The 24,390-nt window shown below is 41.2% G+C and overlaps 1 protein-coding gene across 1 annotated transcript in view; it reads left to right on the forward strand.

Moving 5' to 3' along the window:
• Window positions 1-24,390, forward strand: part of erfl3 (Ets2 repressor factor like 3) — a 49,151-nt gene that overhangs the window by 15,006 nt on the left and 9,755 nt on the right. The window contains exon 2 of the mRNA XM_073485659.1: window positions 20,642-20,876. Coding sequence (XP_073341760.1) covers window positions 20,642-20,876 — 235 coding nt within the window. The remainder of the gene's footprint in view (window positions 1-20,641; window positions 20,877-24,390) is intronic.

Consider the following 24,390-nt stretch of genomic DNA (forward strand, 5'->3'; position numbering starts at 1 on the left):
AGGGTGAGAATAGTAGGGGAAGAAGAGAAAGTGGTGACAGGCGGTGACACGGCATGTGTCTCTTGTCCCTGTTTACGATGGGATAAACACACACACATAAACACGCTGTGCTCTGCCCTCTGTGTCCCCCTCACAGCTCACTGTGATGCACAGTGGTGATTGCCAGGATCCTGTGTGTGCATGTGTTTGTCTATGGCTGTGTGTGTGTGAGAGCGTTTTTCTGGATATTTGCTCTGTCCACCCAGAGTGAAAGATGAGCATGTCACCCCACACTAGTCAAGACAATATGAGTCTTTGTTTGGGCAACATTTTACAGTGGACACATGTAGCCTCCCACAGATGTAAACCTGAAATGTTTTACAATTAACATGACAAAACGATGAATGTTAAATTTACTGAATCAAACCGCATCTGTTGTTGCCATTCCTGTGACTCACCCCTGTAAACACCTCCTGCAGGTTTAATGTGCAGGGAAAAGGAGCCAGTTCCCTGGCTAAGAACCAAGCTGACATGGCAAGCAAAAGTCAGTGTAAATAAGATATGCAAACTCCTCGCCTTTCGGCAAAATTCACCGTTATGAGTTCAAAATCAAAATCCCAATTCTGTGGTTCAATCACTACAACATCTGATAAGAAGCTAGTTTGTTTATTTCAACATCACAGCCTATTACTTAGGTAGCTAGCTATCTAGCTAGCACAGTGATTTTCTAAGATGACATCATGGAGAAGGTAGAAATGACAGTTCCCGAGGTGTTGTGGTCAGTGGCAAGTGACTGGCTAGCTAGCTGTATTGGGACTGTCAGAGAGCATGTAATTGCAAGTTGTGCATACATCCACGCTTATTCTAGATTGCGTGCCTGTTTTTGAACATCCCTAATGTTAGTTTAACCTCAAAACTAGCTATATCAGTACATTTTCTTTCAATATGTATTCAGTATTTGTAGCCTTCCGTATTAAAAAACAATAATGCTGCAATAGTAAAGGTAGTACTAGATGTTACAATAAAATGTTTTGTGTTGCTTCTTGTGGCTTTCACAATGAAAAGAATTAGGGAAAAGTGACACGCTGTTTTTTTGCTTGCTGTGCCTGATCATTGTTTACCATCTACCAGAATGCAATGCAAGACTAATAGTATTAGATCAAAAATAAACTACCATTAGGAGATTTTCCAATATACTTTTTGTCATCTTGTACAGGCTTTAAGGATGAGGTAGTCTTTTGCGTATTTAAAAGGAACGCATTGCTTACAGTAATCCTACTGCAGAGAGTTATTTTGTGTGCATCACATTGAGTTTTTACTTCTTCTGTGGCCAGCATGTCAAAACCATGGGTTGTGCGTTCTCCCTCTGTCTTTTGTTTCGGACTGCAAATTATTCCCATTTGGATGATTTATGAACATTAGAGAGAGCACCATTTCCAAGCACTCTGCCTTAACATTTGTCAGTGCTTTTCGGGGGCAAATTGAGCTAAATTATAACGTTAAGGTTTTTTTTCCTGCATTCTCTTTACTTGTGATGGCAGTTTGTTGCTCTTGTGGTTCACCACTGTCAAGTAAATGCAGAGGAAACACTCTAAATCTAAATGATTGTATTCCAGTCATGATGGACATTTGTTCTGGTTGTGGCAGTGACTCTGTCTTTACCCCGGTCATTTTATACCTTTCCTTTTATTTCCTTTTCAGCACTCATTCCACTGCTCTCTCCTTTTGACCTTTTCCCACTTTCCTTTCTCTTAATCCCAAACACACTCTCATACACATACACAAACCTCTTAAAGAATGACTAGCAGATGTGGACAGAGCTTTTTACTTCATCTAAAATTAGCTGAGATAGAAGAATGGCAGGAAAGCGCGCAGGGTTGGACGCACAGACGGGAGGGTTGAGGGGGGTTGGAATGGGGGATAGATGGAGAAATAGTCTAGAAGTGGAGGAAGGAATAGGTTGATGGGACTTAGCGAAGTAGTGTGTATTTTTGGTACTATTCACACACACTGCTGACGCACAGGAACTGCTGAGGGCACAAAGTCTACCACCGCCTGAGACTTTAAACGTGCATGTACTGCTATGTAACACACTGTGTTTAGTATTGTGGGTGTGTGGGCCTGTGTTTGTCAGTGTGCTCTTTTGTTGGACCCCTTTTCACTATTGTCATTTATTAAATTCTGCACAGTTTTGTGGATAGTTTATCTTTTATTTATCAAAATTACATTTGGAATAAGTGTCAGCCCCAGTTGTGATACATTCTGTCTGTGAAAGACCCACTTTTCAGTTGTAAACAGCACAGCAGACCTATTAGCTTCGGTGTGTTTCTCTCACCATCATCATGATGCAATGCTGCTGTGAAACTTAGGGTCCTTAATTTTTGTAATTACCCATCTATTAGCACTTTGAAAGCTGGATGTTGTACACTGCTCCAAAACTGCTCTCCCCCAAGCAGCGGGAAGGTGTTAAGGACAACAGTGCTAGTTGGCAAGCTGCCGATGTCCCCTGTTCACTCGTCACCCAAGGGCCCGTTTAGAAAACCAGTCCACCAGCCCTCTGCTTCACCCTTAAGTAAGGTTTATCTCTCCCCTGATGATCGCATAGCCTACAAGGGAGTGTGCGTGTATGTGTATTTGTAGGACAGGAGCATGCTGACTTGGTCAACAAGTTGTATTTTGATGTTGTTTTTCTGCACACTGTCATTGTGCATCTTTGTAGAAAACCTGTGGAGCTTTCATGCTATGGTTGCCTTTGTTTTTCTGAAAACACTCTAGGTAACTGTTTGTGCATGTGTATGTTTGCACCGTACTACTCACAGTGAATAGCTTGTGAATGCAAGCCATCATCAGCACAGTTAGCAGCACCATAGCAGTACCAGAGAAAAACATGATTCCCCAGGGCCCGTCACCTATTCTAGTCTCACCTCTTGTCTGAACAACATCACGCAGCTCATAACAAGAGGCACACACAAACACACCGGCATAGTACATCCACAGGCTTCCCATTTGAGTTTTTGAAGATGTGTGCAAAGGTGTTCTTTTTTTTCTGTGGCTATAGGGTTTCAAAGATAGCTTCAACTGAACAAGTAACATGTAAAGTAAAACGAATGCATAGTTTAGAGGAGTTTCAGAGAATTGTTTGGGCTACACCTAGCTTTTGGTAGGCATTTATCATAGTGAAATATTGCTAGGTAATGAAAGCTCTCGTGGAGTAGTAAAGGCCACATGAGTCTGGAAGCATTCATGGTGGACAAAGTCATATATGGCTCTCTTCTCTCTTTTGTTGATGTTATGTGAATCTTACATTTCAAAACAAAAAAAAGAAAGCCTGGCCTATATCTCCAGAAAATTAGATGACCTTAGTACCCATTATTAATATATAATTGTATAATAATAGAGATGTGCTTGCAGCCTATAGCCTGTAGAAAGCTATATCAGAGGTTAACAAGAATCTGTCTGAGCTTTCTGTGTATAAGGTCCATTAGTACATCATCATTAGGACGTGTGTTCCAGTTAGATACTTCGCTAGCTGTTAATAGACGAGAACAAAATGACAAAAAGTAAGCAGATGAGCACCATACATTTCCATTTAAATAGATACATCAGTTTGCATTTAATCAAAAGCTGTGGCCACATAATGTATCAACGTAATTAATGTATTGCTTTGTTCAGTCAGATATTAAAATGCATTCTGAGATGTAGAGCACCAGCTGCTTGCCGCACTTCTAAAAAGGGAATTTGAATTATGTAAGCCTGCTGGTGCTCTGCAGTTTGTAAGAAAAGGCAAAATATTGACAGCCGATGTCATAGGTTACATACTTCGTGAAGACTATTTGACCTCCTACACCAATTATAAATATGTCCAAAAAGTTGTGTGTTCACTTCATTCAATTCAGTGTGGGCATTCAGGACAAATGCCCATACCTTTTGCAGCGTCCTTGATTATCCTTGAATACTGAATGGCTTGAGTTTTACCGCATAGTTGACATCGCCTGTCCCCTGAAAAGGTGTGAAAATTCAAGGCACTGTAGAAACAATTCTGTCTCATCAGCGTTTGCATTTAAGTCAAGGCTGGGGCTTTTTGTCCAAGATATTGAATACGGCTGGCTGCTACACTTTGAAACATACTGAGCCTTAAAAACCAGCTTTACCTAGCTAATCATTTGGCCTTAGCAAATTGACTACCTTTTTGTCTGAATTTTTGATGTCCTTCAAAGCTCACATGCATGGCAGATTGTTCCATCAAAAGTAAAAAAAAAATCCTGACAGAACAGTAGGACGAGTAAAATCTGCTTCATTGGACTACCGCCTTAGTCACAGTTGTTTATTTGTGTAATGTACCGATTATTAAGACACCACCCTGACAAGTGTCATTAGTTCACTTTTCATTGAATGAACCTGTTAATTTGAGACTTGGAGATGCAATCAAAATCTTTTTAGGTCATGCCACGCTTATCTTTGCAACGCCTCGGGCATTCCTTTTGGGCTAACAAGACCAGGCTCCTATCTAAAATGAATCGGGAGAGAGCCAGTACACAAAGACTGCATGTATTGAATCACTAGTCAAATCTGACAAAAAACACTTGAAAAGTTTGGTGGCTTTGCCCCAACATAAGGTTTAAGACACCCTTTGCTCCACAGGTTATACTTCTACTGCCGCAGCTTGACATCGTCAGCTCATCCCACCAGAGCCCTTGAACAAATGCGAGTTCTATGTCTAATGTTTGAATCTCCTCACCTTTCTTTGTAATCCTGTGAATAAGTGTGATTTCCTCCTCTTCCATGCCTATTAGAAGTCTCTCTGCAGCCACACCAAATCTGATGCAATGCAAATCCTGTACCTTGTTAATATTACCTCAGGGCAGGGAGATGGAGATGGAGATGATTTGAAGTTAATGTGCTTTGCCAGAAGACCACGCAAGTTTTTAAATAAAGCTGAAACAGTTAGTCAATTCACAAGTAGTGGATAGACAAAAAACTAATTGGCAACAACTGTAAATGTGAATTATTATGCAAAAAACACTGAATTTAACTAACAAGTTAGATTGAACATCTTTGGGTTTTGGACACCACTCTAGAAATGAAGAAATAATGGATGATGAAAGTAGTCGTTAGTTGCAGTCTAGTATTAACACAAACAAGTCAGACGTGTAGTCTGCACGCTGAGATTTATTTCTCACTAACATTTTAGTCTCGTCTGTCAGCTGGTTTGAAAATCTGAACCATGATAACATTTTACTGCAAGGAATGACTTAAAATCACTTCAAGAGAAAAAGCCAGAAACCATCAGATACAATTACATCTTCATAGCTTAGAAGTATACCCTCAGTCTGATTTTTGAAAAGTACAAGAACAACTCCTCGTGAACTGTTAGATGTCTGGTGTAAAGATCAGGTGTCTGGCTGCTTCGTCTCTCACTTGCCATCACGCATCTAGAATGTTAATCCACTCTGGAATGTGTCGGCTTCAGACGCGAGACAGCAGGTCTCCGTGTACGTGTGTGTTCATGACTCAGTTGCCTTTTACTTTGTTTCATAACATTGTTTATTTCATAATGTTGTAAGAAGAGGAGGGGAAGAAGAAATCACAATAAAAGTGCTCGCTGTCAAAGAGTGAGAGGCCCTGCCGGGTCTTTTGACGTGCGGCGTGTTATTCTCTCCGAACTCGGTTTAACGCAGGACTCGTTGCCAGCTTGTTGCAGGGCCGCTGGGCTGGTTTACACTGCAGCCTTGTTTGCCTTGAGCAGCCCCTGCTTTTGGAGAGGGTGGAAAAGTTCTGTCTTGTTCCCAGCCAAGGCTAGTGGGCACATACACACTCATACACACGCACAGATTATGCACACACACTGTCATGTAGCGCAGAACTCTGTCTCCTGACGACTACCTGTTGCTGGCAGATTCAGCCTCCCACTCCTTTCTCTCTGTGTCTCTCCATCTCTTGCTCGCTTGCTCCTGCCCCGCGCTTCCCTTTCTAATACCTGGTCTATTTGAGTCCGTGTTCCAGGCTTGAAAGGATTAATTGCCCGTTTATGCTTTATTTTTTTGTTCTGTTCGTTTCTAGCTGGTTATTTTTAGGCTTTAAGTGTCTGGTTGCTAGGAGACAGTGTGAAAGAGAGAGAGGGAAAGAGAGAGAGAGAGAATGGAGGAGAGTTTGCGTTGTGAAGGCTGAATTACAAACACATACACACACTGAGTCAGCACTGACACGCACTCGCACACATAAATATACACACACAGGGTGTTTGAGTCTGTAGCTGTTATTGTGGACTTGTTTTTCTGGTTCAGTGTATCTTTTTGGCAGGTCGGAGCTCCGTGTGTGTTACTGTCATTTATGTTTGTATATTCTATCTCCTATATTGTACCTGCTGTCACGTGCACACCTAAGTTAGTCTGTGAATATGTACAGTAGTGTTTTACGTAAACTATGAGTAAATATGTTAGTCAGCAACCTTTTTCCCCCATGACTAAGCTGAGACAATTACGAGACTGCACAGACGTCATTAGACACTAACTGTGACTACATCAACATGCATAATTGTTGACGCAAAAAGCTGATTGAAGGACTGAGTAACGTACGTCAGTCGTTTTACAGAAATCAAGTTAAAGCTAACAGTGACGACAACAAGTCCTAGGAGAGAGCTGATATTTGGGCCCATTTCCGTTACATTGAGGCTGAGATAAAAAGAACGAATGCTTTGCTTTATCCGACAGGGAGCAAAGTGGCCATGAAATAGCTGTTAAGAACACCGCAAACCTGAAGGGTCACCACAATGAAACTTTGGCAGGTCAAGAAAACATTAGGTTGTTTTTTTTCTTCATTTTTTAAAGTTATATCAAGCCAACTAGTAAAGTGGTGGTGCATGCTGTGTTTTACAGCTAAACCAAACTCAATAAACTAGGCTAGCAAATTGTTTTGAAGGAGGATTAGGGTTAATTATAGGATCAGATCTTATGTGAAATAAGTTTGACTAAAATAGACTAGGTTGACTAAAATGTTTACTATAACTTGATGACTAAAAAGACTGAGACATCAACAGTATTAATTGATTAAAATACAGCATTACAACAGTATAAATATATAATAGTTCATTGACTAAAACAAGATTAAAATGCGCAGACTTTAAGTCAAGTACAACTTGAACAAAAAACAGGATGAGGTTGACTAAATATGATAGAAAAGGACATTTGAAACATTCAATAAACATAAATAAACGTACATTCTCATTCATTTGAATTTTATAACAAATACAATAATCTCTGAGTAAAAATAGTGATCATTTATGTGTTTTACATTCACTCAGTACTTGCCTGAGTTCGTTTTGATTCTAGCCAGATTTTATGTGTGAATCAGAAATGACATGCATGGACACACACAAACACACACATATACACACACAGGAAACAGATCTGTTGTGGTGGTGCATAACAGTTGCTAACATCCTGTCCCGCTCTAGTGGCACATTCCAGGAAACCACCTCCCAAAAGTACCACCTATCTCTTAGACACGCACACACAGACAGACACACACACACACACACCTGACAGTTGCATGGTTCGATCATGCCACATCTAATTTGCTCCAGTGTGGCAAAGTCACCCATTGACCTGACAAACACAGTCACAGCCCAGCTTCACATTGTGGGGGATCACAGCTACAGCTCTAGTGCTATTTAGTGCTCAAAGGCTGGGCAGTGAGATATTATTGGTTCACAATTCTCAAGTTGAAATTAATTTTATGTTATTAAAATTACTTTAAAAACATTTGTACTTAGTAGGACAAAGACCAAGACCAATTAATTAATCACTCAGTTATTTTTCAAATTATGAATTACATGTTTGTCTATAAAATGTGAGAAAATGGTATTTGACACTTTCTGGTCTTCATCAAGTCCAAAACCCCAAGTCCTCAAATTTGCAAAGATGGAACTAGCAAATATTGACTGAAATGAATGAAATTAACAGATGAATTAATATTCACTCAATGGACTAATTGCTCAAAGGACTGTCTGTAAAAGAAAAGCTCGACTTTTACTAGTTAAAATTAAATTTAGACAATTTACATCATATAGATATTGAGATAGTGTCTAAAGTTCCTATGCGCTCTCACACGGAGGTGCACACAAAGTCAAATGCACTCTTACAGGCAGTAGTGAGTGTAGGCAGTGTGTTGTTGAACCAGAGGTGAAGTGTCAGCTGGCAGCTCTCTGCCAAGCTGTTGGCTGGAGAAGTACATTAACACCGGCCTGTGAGGTGGGGCGACAGAGTGAAAGAGAAGAGAGGCGCCTGTGGCCTGTAACATGGTTGTGTTAGTTCTTAACAGCTTTTCCCTAAAAGTAACTTTGAAGGAAATTATTAGCCTATCATGGGAAAATTACACAAGAAAGACATGTCCTCTAAACATTTGAAGCCGTATTTTAAAAAAGGTGTTTCGCTTTTGAAATTACTCTTTGACATAAAGTAAAAATTAAGATTATGACTTTGCAGCACCAGATTTCAATTATTCTCAAACAGCTCTCACTCCCGAATAAAAAAAAAATAACCACAGACATTTTATCACAAATATTATGGGAAAAGAAGTGAAAGCTTCAAGAAACATAAGAACATCATTGTAGCTGTCTAAAAATAGGGATTCTACCATCTGATGTGCTGGATGAGGTTGTTGTCAGGATGTTGCTGATCCACATTACAGTTTCAGCATCTATGTCAATTTCAAATACTCAGTTTCCGTTATAACTTACTTTCATTCAGTCATTGTGGTCCACCACAGGGATCCCTGGTGCATAACATTGTCTTTTCTATCTAAATAAGTTCCATGCTAGAGGGGGCTGTTCCATACATTTTAAATTTGGGAAAAACAAACAAACAAACAACACCAATTGTATCAGATCAGTACTCAGTATTGGCAGATATCCGCAGTGTGGGTCTAGGAAATGTTATTGGTAGAGAATAAATCAGATCGTTGCATCCAGGGGTGGCCAACTTAAGCTGAAACTTAATGGTGCGTTACGGCCCAAAAGCAAACACCTACTGTGTTGTATATCTACGATGCAAAATTATACTTTAAGGACAAGTTCCCCTAGTTGACTGACTTCCTACACAAAGTGTCACTCTGTCATGCTCAGATTATGGAAAATAATTAATGATCCTACATATCTAAAGAGCCTTACAAAAATGATAACAACATAAACCTTGCAATACATTTTTATTTGCTTCATTTTCTATTTTTTACTAAAATATCTAGAAAACAGATGAGGAGAAGTATCAAAAATATCAAACTTAACCCTATGTCGAGCCACTGTTGGCCCACAGGCCCCACTTTGGCAGCCCTGCCTCCATCCCTGTCAAAACAGCTTTCCAGGAGTATCAGAATAGTTTGCATGCGGAGCATGCGGAGCATGCTTCACTGCGATTACAAACATAGTTCAAGCGTGCCTTTTACAAGCTAAAACTACTGAGTGATTCGACTGTTATTCAGTACACACTAGTTTGCATGTCACCCTGTGCAGCTGCAGCATGTAGAAGCAGTGTGTGTGTGTGTATCTGTATGTGTGCATGTCGAAGGAGAGAGGTGAATGTCCTGGGAGCAGTGCGTCACTTTGGTGTGAGTAAATATACCTAACAGTGCCCTGAGAGCAACAGGACTCTTCTCTCACTGACACAATATTATTCTGCTGTTCTCAACACACTCTGGGGACTGCGCGCACACACACGCACGCACGCACGCACGCACGCACACACACACACACACACACACACACCACACACAAAGACACACTGTCCCACCAGGCTTGTTTATAAGCGTGAAGATTACACAGTTGAAGTCCAGTTGTCCAGCCCACCTGAGAGCGCATCAGGTGCAGTGCCTCGGTGCTTAATGCGTGTTTGTGCGTGGACAGTGCTCAGTGTTCTTGTTCACATGCTCATCCTACACACATTTGTGGCTGCCAGTGACTTTCGCTCTTCGAGTCTTCCAGTTCCCGTGTGAAAATAGGGCTGGATAGGTGTGTGTGTGTCTGTGTTTGTGCCTTTTCTCAGCGCTCCCAGGTGAAGAAGCACCTGTTGTGTGTACATGTTGCTAGTTACATGGGCTGTATAGTGTTTTGTCCCATGTGGTTAGATACTAGACCACTTAGAGCCTAAAGTCAAACTCTCACCACAGCCTCTTTGGAAACCATTCAACCCTTAGGTGATCAAATATTTATTGAGTTAGTTTTACCTTGTGGTTTATAAACAGTTGAACTTTTTCTTTGTTTTTTTTTCTCGGTTTTAATATATGTTGCACATTCGTGTACCTTAACTGCAAGTCAGGTATATTTTACACTACATTTGGTACATTGAAAGTCTTACAGTAAGTCCACTGCTTTTTGAAAATTGTCTTAAAACTTCCTTCTTGTCTTGTCAAAGTAGTCGTTTTGTTCAAATTAGGAATCCTCAATCCTCGTAGACAGATTTAAAGACATGTTCTTCTTGTAACTGCATTAGCAGACGTTGATAAAGAAACATTGACAGAGCACTCACATCACCAAATGTTCGCTGTGTGGGATTAACTATCTCAAACAAACTTCAAATCATCTGCAAGTGTACTGAAATAAGTGGCTGTGAAAAATAGTTGACTCTCAGCAGTGGTGTAAAGTAATTTGTAGTTAATTGGCTAAAATATGCAGAACAACTGGTAAGGCCCACAAAGGATAACAGTGGAGATATCACTTCGTTTTTGATAAGGTGCTTTGTCAGTTGATAAACCACGTGTGAGCTCAGAGTTTCTCAAACACACTCTTCCACACGCTTCAAAGCCTTTCCTCAACTAATGGATATGTCATGACTTAACAAACCGTTGACAGTCTAGCAGTCAGCGCTTGTTCTGGAAGAGAGGATCCCTATGGACGTCGGGCCTTTTTTCTTCTCCCCCCCTTTCTTGCTCCTCCCCTACAAGTTCCTGGAAAAGACGTCTGTCTGTTCACTGGAAGACGAGTTATACAGCAGCGAGCTGCGAGAGGCAGAGAGATGAAATCGTTCGTCTTACGTCATGTCCTTCTCGTTCTCTGTCCCACTTGTTCCCTCATCGCCGCCTCCTCTTCCTCCTTCAGCACTTCTGTACTTTCCCTCTTCTCCCCATCCATGTTGTGTGTTCTCTCTCTCTCACTCTCTCGCTCTCCCACTGTTGAACAATAACCCCAGTGTGTGTGTAAGTGTGTGTGGCGCTATTTTTGGACCCTCCAAGGCCACAAAGCACTCTCTTCTCTCTTGCTCTGTCTGTCTCTCTCTCTTTTTCTGTTTCTCTCATCTGCAGCTATATGGCACTGAGTGAGAGCCTATAGAAAACATAAACTGTGGTGACCTCTAAGAATAGTTGAGCAGCCTGCTAGGCTTACATGTTTTTGTGTGTGATGTGTGTTTAACCCCTCCTGGCACTCAGGTTAGGCAGCGGGCATGAGCGCTCAAATAACAATTCCTCCAAGGGAAATTAGTCTCCATCTGGATTATTCACAACAACCCACATTTCTCTAGATGATTGTTTCCAAACCAGTAAAATCTACTCTGCATGAGCACAAACTTGTGTAATTATTCCAAAAACTGTGTCTACTTGTTTATCATCATCTGACTCAAGTTCTGCAGAATTTAAAGTAAACCAGTGTGAAATTAAAATGGAAACTAAGCAGTTGATCTTCTAATCAGCTTTTAACATCTGATTCAACCTTTTCTTCTTGAACATGAGCAGCAAAGAAACATGCAGCCACATGGAGAAACATTTTTTTTGCATGCTAGTCAGAAAATCTGTTTTTTAGTCAACCAGTTCACAGTGCAAACATGAGTATAATAACTGGTAACTGGTGTGAAAAATTCATCAGCAACAGATTTAATGATTGATGAATCATTTTTTGTTTTTCTTTTAAAGAAAAAGGCCCTGCATTCCCTGCTTCGGCCCATCAAAGGGCATCATATAATATCCAAAACTGAAGATGAAATATATCCCAATATATGATACGATAAATTACCCAGTTTAGTTAACTAAAATAATAATCTGCAGGTTAATCCATAGTAAAAATCATTTAGTTGCAGCCCCACTTGTACCTCTCTCTTAAGTTAGAATTGGACATTTAGCTGATTTTGTCAGTATCTCAAAATACTAAATGTTTTCTTCCCAAGAAATACATTTTTAATAAACACATTTTGAGTACCTTTCCAATTTATTCTCAATTGCGATCAGTTTGTGTCTCATATCCCAAAGTTTTTGCTTTCTCTGTCACTCTCCTGTCTCCCCGTCTTTCTCTCTGTGTCTCACTCTCTAGTCTTCCTCGACTATTGGCCTAATGAATTTTTAATGGACTTGGTGGGAAGAGTCCAGACACTTTGGGATTTAGGCGTATAGGCTCTGATTACCCTCCTCCTCTTCCTCCTGTAGAGCCCACCCTCGCCTTTCTCTGCCTCCTTTCACTTTTTCCCTTTCTGTCTCACCCTCCACGTCTTCTATTATCCCTCCATCCCTCCCCTCCACCTCCTGGTCTTGTGTTTCTGTCTTCTCTGTTCCCCAAGCTCGTCGCTTCAGGCAGTTTCACTTATCCAAGCAGCTGTGACAAAGACACGGCTGTGTATGCTTGTGAATGAATGCGCTATGGGCAAATGCTGACTGTCTCTCAATTTTTAGTGCTTTTACAGACTCTCAGAGCCGGCGGTGACCTCACCCCCCTCACCCACACAAACACTTGCACCGGTCGTTTCCCACTTCCACGCTAAAGCTGAGTTGGTTTAAAGTAGCACAACACTAGCCAACTGCTGCTAATAGCTGCTCAGAGGCCCTGGCCCTGTATTAAAAACCCTGAGTCTGCAACTCCACTGTTAGTTTGGCACAGGCCTGTCAGTTGATTTGTTGCTGAGTAGGACTCGCAGCTCTGGGAATCTCTTCTCCTCATCTCATTTCTCACTCTGCTACTTTGTCTGACTGCCCGTCTGTCTCTGCCTCCTTCCCATCAGCTCTCGCCCTCCTTCGCACTGTGGTCCCATGTCACTGATCCAGTATGTCATTTCTGTGAGGCTGTGTCAAATGTTTTAGAGCTGCAAGTAACGATTAATTTAATCACTAATTATTTCTCAACAAATTGATTACGAATTTTGTCAGTCAAATGCCAGCGAAATGGTGAAATTGCAATACTTGTATCTGTACTTCCCAGAGCCCAAAGTTGTTAAGTTTCTTCAGATTCCTTGTTTAATTCAGTCTAAAATCCAGAGGTATTCAGTTAAAGGCACCCTGGGGAGTTTTCTTAGCATGGTTCTCACCAAAATACATTATGTGTATCCTCGAGGCTATTGTTGACTGCATTTCCTTCCTCTTAAAACATTTGCAAAGCAGATTCTTCCTTGTCTTTCCTGCCATGTGTGGTGGACATTCTTATTTAGAAGTGAACAAATAAAAGATGAATCACAAAAGGTTGTCTTTGTGCAATTTAATAAAGTGATATAATAGAAAAGTAAAGAGTGAACGGAGGCAACACACACAGATGAGAACTCACAAAGGAGGTTCACAGACAAGACCGGAAAGTTAAACGGCCTTGAAAGTGTCTCAGTACCTCCGTACAACTGATAAATATCTGGGGAGCACAGAGTGTTGTTATGCCCACACAGCTTCCCGTAAATCAGCGGGGTCACTGCTCAAAAGTAACCTATACAGTTCATACTTAGGTCAGGTCATAATTCACAGTGCTTATAGGTTTAATTAAGCATGAGGTCATAGGTCAATATGTGAAGTAAAACAGAGCAAGGTGGTGCAAGGTAACAATAATATGAAAGATTGAATACAAAGGATACATTTTGTTACTACAGCATATCACTGACAAAATGCCCCAGATCAGAAGTAATTTGGCCATGCTCCCGTGAATGATAATTGTTATATGTGTGAACTGTCGCGCGCCAACGCCTGCTGGATATCTAGCAGGCTAAATATCTGGTTGAGTCGCAGACTGGTCGGGGGAGCTAGGAACGTACTACAGCCTGTCCTTTCTACCTCTGCTGTCATCCCTGCTTGCTCTCTGAACCCAGTCCTAACATGCATCTATTTGTATGAAGCAGGCACAAAAATATAGTTTCTATCAGAATGTATACACACAAGCTTTTCAGTGTATTTTAACCAGGTTGTCCTTCCTGAACAACAATACGAGCAGGCAGTGTCAAGTTACCAGTGCAGAAATAGTCCTTTCTGATCCATCGCTCACCCGTATTCCTTTCTTTCATGTTTTTTTCCCGCTGAAAATCAGCGCAAAAAAGAAATTGGACCGCCATTACTGCGTCGCAACATATGTCATATCTCACATCTGTGGTCCTGTAATGTGTGACCCCTGTTGCTGATCAGTCATGTCATGTGCAAACCACAATGACTGCAAGGTTTCTGATTAGACGGCGGAAAGTTGTGTAGTGTGTAAAGTACAATGATCTGACAACTTTGAAAGGCTGTAGGATTCTGAAAAACACATAAATGTTTTTAGTGCATTACTGCTACCAACTGTTGTTGAATAGTATGAAATTAGATGCAGAAATTAGTGTTTTGTTGTCTGTTGAAGCTGCAAGTGGAGAATGTTTGGCCTTATGCTTGTAAAATATTTCTCAGTGCCTCATTGACCAGTCTTTTCAGCTCTAAAATGGTTCAAATTGTGTTCATGATGTTCACAAGTAGAGATGTCAGGAGGCCCTCTGAGAGAACACAAGACAGACGAGACAAAAATGAATTATGAACTCCAAGAAATAGGACAAGAACTCGTGTGTAACTGTGCCAGCCTGCAGCAGACAACATTATATATTGAAGTTGACCAAGAAGTTCCCTTTTACACAGCCTCAACACACAGCTCAGCACCAGGTCGCTTCATCATCTTCTCAAGTCTTTTGTCATTTTGTCTCTCTCTTTCACTCTATTCTCCCTGAGTTACTTTCATCTTTTCAACCCCCTCTCTGCTCTTGCGGTGTGTGTGTTTGAGAGAGTGGAGGTCATTGTTGGACTGGTGCACGGCACACATAGCTGGAATAGCATCAGTGTTAGAAGTCTGCTAGGGGCCTGCCACCAGGATCACACAGAGGAAAAGAGGCATCCGCACTCCTAGAGAGGAGGAGGAGGAGGGGAGTGTGAAGGAGGAGGGGATGGATGGATGGAGGAGGAGGGGGGATAAGCAATCTGATCTGGATGACAACAGACTACCAGACGAGCTATGATCTCATCCCTCTCTTAAACCCCCCCCTCCACCTCCTTCCTTCCCTCCTCCATCCACCCCCCCTCCTCTCCCACTCTCGCCATTGTCTCTCTTTCTCTCTCTTCCCACTTTTGTTTCCCCAACCTCCCTCCCCCGTCTCTTTCTCTCCGACTTTCTTTTCTCTGTTCTCCGCTTATCCTAGCGCTCACCCCATCTCGTCTTGCCTTCTTCTCTTTCAATCCAACCCCCCCTCCTCTTGCTCTCCCTCCCTTCATCCTCCTCCTTTCGTCCCTTTTGCATCACTCTCTACCACCTGGCCCTCACTTGTCCCAACTCACAACACACACACTCACCTCTTGACGCACTTGCACTCTCTAGTGTCCCAGGGCAGAGATTAGGCGCACCCCTATCGTCAACCCTCCACACCAGTCTCTACATTATTGATGCCTAGTCTGTCTATGTGTGTGTGTGTGAGAGAGAGTGTGAGGCTTTTGCATGCATGCTGTAATGGCTATCTGGTGTCTCCCCTGGGAGGGAGGGGGGTGAGGGAGGAAAAGAGCCAAAGAGAGGGAGAGTCGAGGTCAGAGAGGTTAAGTGTGGTGGAGGGGGTTAGGTCGCGCTCTGCAGGCTCTTCCCGGCTGCTCGTCTCTTTCTTTCTCTTATCCATCCTGACGCACAACTTCACACAGATCGTACGCTCGCACACATAAATTCCAAAAATTCCCTGCTGAAATTCTCCGATCGGGTGTACAAGGCTGCTGAAACAGATCAGCATGTGTATGTGTGTGTGTGTCTGTGTGATAGCTGATCCAGTGTGAGTCAGGACAGCTCAGCCTGGGTTGGACTCTGGGTGGATAGAAGGACAAAGACACCTGTTCTTGCTCTCAGCATTCCTCTAAACATAATCCCTACCATCTCTCTCACATACACACACACAAACACACACACATGCAGCAGCACAAAGCACATATCATGCGGGCTCTTTGATGTAAAGGTTTTGACAGTTAACTGATGATATACTGTCATGTACAGTACACATACACACACCTGTGCACCACACTCATAGCAGTTTATCTATGTGGTCGCTTTGATATTCGCGGTTGCTGATGACAGCGAATCATGCGTCGTTTCATGTAGAAAATGTCCTCTCGCCTTTATTCACACACAGCCCGCTTGCCTGTCCTCCAAGTATTTAGATGGGATACATTTCACTCAAGGACCATGAAATATGATGTGTGTGTATATAGTGACCTCTGTGGTCCATGCCAAAGTCAAAAAGATCATTACAGGTGCATCTTGACAGACATACCCATGCACACAAAGTCACTGACTCACATTTTCACATGCACAAACACTGGCATGGTACCTTTTAAAAGTAGAGCTGATAGAAAGAAAAGTAAATGCTAACTTTTATGAAAATTCGTTCATCGTTTCAGTCATTTTTCAAGCAAAAATGTCAAACATTTGCTGGTGCCAGTCTCTTACAACTTTTCTTTTTAGCACCCCCTGCTTCACATGCAGATAGTTAGACACCTGGTAAACAAGAAACTTCTAGCACAAATAGCTGTCTAACCTACAGCTTCAGTGTTGTAGTTGCCAGCTCAACAAAAGTGCTATGGTCAGAACTACTCATTTATTAATCTCAGCCGGATTGGGGATTTGACCAGCCACCTCTTGACTTGCTTTGACACAGTCAGTGTCAGTTTCCTATGTCTGGAAAGAATGTGCTGTCCTCCACTGTAGGAGTATGTGTGGGTGATTGTGTGTTATTGATGGAGGAGCGTGCTCCGTCGTGTCAGTATGTTTATGATTGCCCCCGGTGTGTTCCTCTGTGATTGTAGTTTACTCGGGGTTTGATCTTGCCACAAGTGTTGGTTTGAGTGTTTCAAAGTGAGAGAAGAGGAGGAGGGTGGGAAGAGAAAAAGGAAATAAAATGACAGTGAGTGACTGTTGTTTCATTTGCCTGTTAAGTTATGCAAGATTCATATGCATGTCTGGAAAGTTACAGACACAGACGGTATTGTTTTAGTTTTAACACCCATGGTCAGTTCACACATTGTGATGTTTGTTTTAAAGAACAATAATCTATAGTTTTAATAAGGTTGCTCAGCTGCCTGCACAGCCTGTTTGTCGACCGCCTTATTAGCCTCCTACTATCTGCGTAATGTTCAACAGTGATAAAATCCTGTCTGGAATCTGGAGATGGAAAATGTGTAGGCATCTTATGCATCGTTTCATATACAGAAATCTTTACTTTGAATCGCAAAATGACTCCTGAGTAGGTGGGACAACTGAGTGATTCATTGACCATGCCTCGCTAAACACATCACTGTGATTGGAGGAAAATCATCAATAAGTGGTGGTGAGGAATAGCTTGTTGCCTACGTTTGATGAGTAAGACGGCACATAGGAAGATAACTTTCCTTTCGGCCTATTTTTGACAAAAAACTGGAAACCTAAATGTGCCTGCCTCCAGCGAGCCTCTAACTCTTACAAATAGTTAATTCATGTTGATGAAAGGCTCCAGTAGCAACACTTATGCACAGATTCATAGATGTCTGGCAGATGTGCTATCAACATTATTTAGTGTTATGTAACAGTGACTAAATGGTCAGAACAGGCTAGTACAGCAGAGATTATCAGGGCTATCTATCTCTGCCTCAGGCTGCCATCCAGCAAATCCATTGACAGGCCTGCACATCCATAATCTGATGATTTGGGCTGATGATTTGTTTCCCAATCTCCAGCCCAGCTTGTCTCATTTCCTCTGTTGCCATTTGCATGCGGTGCAGTTAAACACATTGCAAACATTGGCTTCATGCTGGCCTTATATAAGATAAGGTAAGATAAGACAAGATAAGACAAGATAACCCTTTATTGATCTGCAGAGGGGAAATTCAGATGTTGTAGCAGCATGAAGGCAGAAATAAGTACAGATAAGCAGAAAATTTAAAAAATAAATAATTAGAAGTATTGAAATAAAAATAGAAACTATTATATCTATCTAAAACGTTTAAATCAGTTTTGACAGTATCATAGGGCTGTTGGTTTAACTCTTTGGTTGTAGTGCAGTTTATTTTATTGACTGCATTATATTGGTTTTTAATAATCCTCCTATATATATACATATATATGTCAGGTGGACAAAATAGGGGGGAAAAAACACCCTTTTCCATTAGATATAATCTAATTATTCTGAGTCAACATGCACACAATTAAAGAAGCACGCACAACAACAGCTGCACACCAGCATTTTAATTGTAGCAGACAGGTAACTAATTTATTTCTGGATATTCAGTGTTATCTGATGCTTAACATTGCACCAAACATAACAACAGCCGGACTGATAGGATTTTAATGTCCTGCACATCAACACTTTAGAAGGGTGGATGCTATTTCTTAGGTTACTCCACCTCCTCACTTGTTTCTCAGTGCTGTGAGGGTGATTGTTGATAAAATAAAATTCAGTCCAGGCTATATCTGGCTGAGTATTACAGTGTAATAGTCTATTTCGCTCGGTCGTGTCAACTTTTCTTGACCACCCAGGCAACAGAATGTTAGTGGGAGACTTGCACAAACATTTTCAAACACGCGCGCTGGCACATAAACTCTTTCAAACTCGAACATTTGGGCACACACATGCTCATACAAACAGTCATATACCCACGCCCACAGTCTCGTTCTGCGCCTCTTACTCTGCGTTTCCTTCGAGCGGAGGGTGGAGAGAGATGGAGGGATAGACAGGAGAGATGACTGGCCATGTTGTTTTCCTCTGGTCATAGGAAAGAATGACAGCACAAGGGGAAAGAGGTGGAGGAGAGGTGGAAAGGTTTTTCATGTGCCTAACTGTTCCATGAAGCCCACTAACACTGCAACTTTCAGTATTGTAGTTTCAGTGTGTGTGTGTTTCCTGTGAAGAGCTACTGTGGTGAGGTGCTGACCTAATGACAGAAGAGAAAATATGTTTATACGAAAGCCTTAGTTCACAACTACATTAATCTGAATTATAAAATCTTATATTTGAAAATAATTTATGTCCACAATAGTTAGACCCCTGTCCACAGTGAAACACCTGAACAATGTAAAAATGGCCCTCTTTCATTTGCCAAATAAAAACCAAAACTGCATCACTGAAATCATTATATGAAGACAGCAAGTCATCCATGTGGGCCCAATAACAGAAATTCACCTTGATCAACTTATCCTGAGTGTTTTTTATCACAGTACACGATAATATCTTACCTTATATCATCACATACTTACCAGAAACACCAGTCAATTAAACTTAATATCATGTTAATGATTATCATCTTAAAAATCCATGATCTCTGAACAAGTTCACTGTCAGAAAGTTACACTCTGAACTTTGCTGCCACACTGTGATAAGGCTACACACAGCTGGCTTTCTCTTTCTATTTTCAGACAACTGAATAAGTTTGAAATATTTGTTTAACTACAGCCTAAACTATGTTCCATTGACCAGCAGTCATTCCAATGAGTCATTCCCAATCTGCTGTGCTGCAGTGATCAAATCATTATTTCTGTCAGAATCATCACCAACTGAGGTTGATGACAATGGCTCTGCTTTGTATTCCATTAAGCTATATTGACATTTTAAATGAACAGTTGAAGAGAGAGTTAGAGGTAACCAAAGGTTGTCCTGGAAAAGTTTAGTTTACCCGGTACACACTGAAAGATCAAGCTAGCATTTTAAGATTCATACACTCTGGAAGCCATTTTGGAGAAGCTCAGTTTTGAGGGAGAAAACCGCTGCTTTATTCTGTGTTGAGAGCTGAAACGGAGAGAAAGAGATGCATTTACAAATATAAACATGTTATACTCTGACAGTGTATTTTAAGATCAAGACATTTAAAGTTTTAGGGGTATCCTAGAATGCAGAAGGGCAAGGCATATTACAGTGTTTCTCATGCCATTGTTAGTGAGATCTATTACCGTATTCTCTCTCTTCTCTTTACTTTTTCTTAGCCTTCATCTCATTGTGTCAAACTGTCCCTTAAAAGAGAAAAAGCTTTAGAATAACCCACAAACATTAGTTAAAGCTTGACTGGAGAGTGAAGGGGCAAAAATGCAGGGCAGACTTGAGAGTTGTAAAGAAGACAGGTATGTGCAACGTGAAATATGAATGAGGACGCTCTCTGCTTGACTAAGCTGCTCTGTTGTATGTGATCTATACCTGGCTATCCTCTTTTCTCCCATATAATAGACTCCACTCATCTGAAACATCTATAACTGCTGACTCCTAATTGTAATCATATCTTAGTCTTTTATTTTGCCTCGCTTCAATCGTCTGTATGACTCTACAGAACTAACAAGATTTGTCAGGGTTCGTTTGAGTTACATGTCGCTCAGTTGTTCAATATTAGATACAGTTCTGATGAAAAACGTTTTTTTTGTTTAATTTACAACATGTGCCCTCCACATCATTCACACTAATCCTTCACTTTTGCTCTCTTTATCTCTCTATTATAGGGTTCGCCTTCCCAGACTGGGCTTACAAGCCTGAGTCGAGCCCTGGGTCCAGGCAGATCCAGCTGTGGCACTTCATCCTGGAGCTGCTCAGGAAAGAAGAATATCACGATGTCATCGCCTGGCAGGGGGACTACGGCGAGTTTGTCATCAAGGACCCAGATGAGGTGGCCCGACTCTGGGGGGCCAGGAAGTGTAAACCACAAATGAACTACGACAAGCTGAGCAGGGCACTGAGGTATGATGACACATTCTGTATGTGGGAGTGTGTATTCATTCATAGTTATTTTTTCCTATTCCTGACCTTTATCTATCACTAGATTATGAATTTCATAAAAAGTCTCATTTTGCCACATTACAGTAATCATGAATATGATAAAGATCTGTGGAACTTACATGGGGGCATAGTCACATAAATATTTACCATATGCCCACATCCTCTAGTTGAATGACTAATTTACTGAGACCTTGAAATCAAATTACCCAAAATACTATTGACTATTTAGAATAGCCAAGTTGTTTGTATAAACCCACACCATACTTTAAATGGAGGAATGGTAGGAGCAAGAAAATTCCCCATGGTATAAATAAATACATTTAGAAAAAATGTCTGAGGGGTTAAGGACCAGAAAGAGACTGATTCAAAGACTTCCAAGACTTTCAAACAGGAATTTTATGCCTTTATTACATGATCAGTATAGAGATGAGAGAAAAATTAGGTGACTACAAGGAACAACAAGTAGAAATGGTCCCCATCCAGACACTGCCCAGGGACACCCAAACCTCGAGGCCACCAGGGTGCCCCAACCTGCCTCTCTCTTTGATGGAGGTCACTGCTGTAATGCAAAAACTCTGCAGTAGCATGCCGCAAAAGTTTAATGAGATTTGTCTGGATTGGTGCACTGGCAGCAATCTTTTTACTGGACTGTTGTGGTGAAGGGGGAGCTGAGCTTAAAGGCGATTTACCAGTCTATCTGTGTTCCAGCCCTCACCCGTGGTCATGAACTCTTTAAAATACTCCTGAGACCAAGTACACTTCAATCTCCTTCCCAGTGGCAATGTGGTTTCCATGTGCCAAAAGTGAAAGAGGTTGTTTTTACATGTGTAGATAAATTAGCACTGGTGCAAATGTTTAGTAAATGAGGTTATGACTTATAAAAACATTATAAGAAAACATTTAAAAAACATTCTGTAATCCAAACTGAGAATACTATCTGGGATCAGCAATGGCCTGCTGGAAGCATTTCATTCAGCTTCGACTCTCTGGCTCTGCTTCACACAGACATTCCTTTAGCCATGCCTGCCCAGGCACAAATAGCACTCAACCAGGTCTATAACACTATTATAGGAGTAACCCTGACCAGATGCCTTCACCTGGTATTAACCTAGACAAGAAGAGTTACAACACTGACCCATTTGGCCGATCACACTTTTACACCTTCTGGTTGAAGTTATATCCATTGAGGCCAGCTCAGCCAAGCCCATTAACTTGTTACGACAGTGATTTGGTACTGTTTTGGTTGTGAAACTAGCTTCACAATTAAGTATAAAGTCACATGAAAATATAACCTATGCAATGTCATGGTTATGATGGTCAACTAGTCAGGTACTTTGATGTCAACTACACTGATTCGCCATCATAGATTCGAAACTGTCATTAGATCTGGTCGTCTGTGGCTTTTTCTGCTTCACAAATTCACTTATTGTGAAGAATAATATTGGGTGTGTTGGTTGGTTGAGTGCTTTTCTGTCTAGACGCTTTGCTGACCTTCACATAGCTAAGTATGAGGTAAATCATATTGAACTTTAAGACCAATGAAATAGTTAAACTGATGCTTCTGAGTTTTTTACATTTTTTTTATATGGCTTTCATAATTAATGAGAAGTTTGATCACAATATAATGGTTGATTATAGAAAGAAGATAAAAAATTTGGCCTGGCCGATAATCAGTTCCAATAGCATTTGTCCGATATTTGGTATCTGTGTTTTTTTGTCTGATTGCAGACAAAATAAATAAAAAAATAAATAAAAATAATAAATAAATTTAAAAAAATTGCTACTTTGGCTCTGACCCTGAACACTAAGTGAAGTAATGTTGTCAAATACATTTAGCAGAGTTGAAGTATAGAGTAGCAGAAAATGAAAATACTCAAGTAAAGTACCTAAAAATTATACTTAAGATTTTTATTGTTGTCAGGTTGTCAGTCTCCTTGATTACTTATAGTTAGTATCCTTATACTCCCTGAAAAAAACATATAATTAGATCCCTATACCATAATACAATGACCATTCATCCTCGTATATCCCAGGGTAACCCTTTTAGCTGATGCCAGTTTTAGTAAGCACAGCATCTCATTGACTGTGTCGCATGTCCCCGGCTTGTCGCTTATAGCCAAATAGGTTAGGCCAAGCACTTTAAAGAAAACCACATTGGCTGTTAAAGGAGGGAAATGCCTTGAATTGCATAATTTAGGTTGGAAGTTGTTTAAATACACTCATTACACTCGTGAGATTAAGATAACATCTGTGACATTGGAACCTATGGGGACAGAGGAAATTAACATGGACTACTAATGTGTGCGTGTATGTGACACACACACACACACACACACACACACACACACACACACACACATTCCGACTTGAAGTCTGGATTTAGAGCTCCTGAATTAGAGAGAAAAGAATAAATATGTGGATAATTGTGGTCAGGCTGTGTATTTATAGCATGTCCATCCTCTAGAGCTGTACCAGATTTGGAGCTTAGGCTGCAGTAAGTGCTTATATATAGTGGGTCTTAGTGCCCTCTGATGGACCAGGCCTTAGAGGCTGATTATCAGCAGGCTTTTTTACACAGGAGTTTCCCCTCTGGTACTCTTGTGTCCTCACCCAGCATCCTATGGCCAGGTTGTCTCCCTCTGTGCCTATAAATTTAGCAGAGTCACTTCAGGCTTAGAGTGAGAAGGACAGCCAACAGATCAACACACACACATGCACACACACACCCACGTCCATGTTGTCACCTGATTTGACACCAGAGCTGCCATCAGTCCTTCACTGCAAGAGACACTGGAAATGAAGCGTCTCGAGATGCACATCAATAGTAATGTGGCGAGAGGATTAATGGCACTAAAGATTAATGAAGTTATAAAGGAGGCACACAAACACACATGTGCGTGGTAACAGTCCCCATATGGAGCAAACTGCTGGAGAGCAGGCCAACTTGTGCCCTTCATATGGAGAAAACCTGGAGTCTCCTAATAATGGAAACCACAGTCAGCATGTGGCAATTAGCATACACACACATGCTCGCATACTTGAAAAGACGCGTCTGTTTTGAAGTGTTCTTTTTATCACTTAGCCTTTGTAATTATTATTTTTACCCCAGTGATCTTATTCTTTCCTGTCTGCCATGCACATGGTGGAAATTCCCTTAATCAGGACTGCTGCATTGTGTGTGCGGACACGTGCGTATGTGCTGGCTTTCCGTTGAGGGGACACAGCCTCGGTCCATGCGTCATCCTGGTCTCCCGCTCCCACGGTTGCTGTGAAATTCCCACTCCTGTAGAGAGGATTACACTCAAACTGTGCCTGTGTGTGTTTATGAGCAAGTGTGTGCATGTGGACAGGGATGATGCTGAAAGAGTAATTGTTTTGTCTTTTTAGTTGTAAAAATGAATGAGTTTGTTGTTCTGTGTCGAAAGCATAAAAAGAGGGGTATATCCTTCATGAATTCAGCTCTTTTCTAGTCATA

This window comes from Pagrus major, chromosome 17 (assembly GCF_040436345.1).
Source record: "Pagrus major chromosome 17, Pma_NU_1.0".
NCBI lineage: Eukaryota > Metazoa > Chordata > Actinopteri > Spariformes > Sparidae > Pagrus > Pagrus major.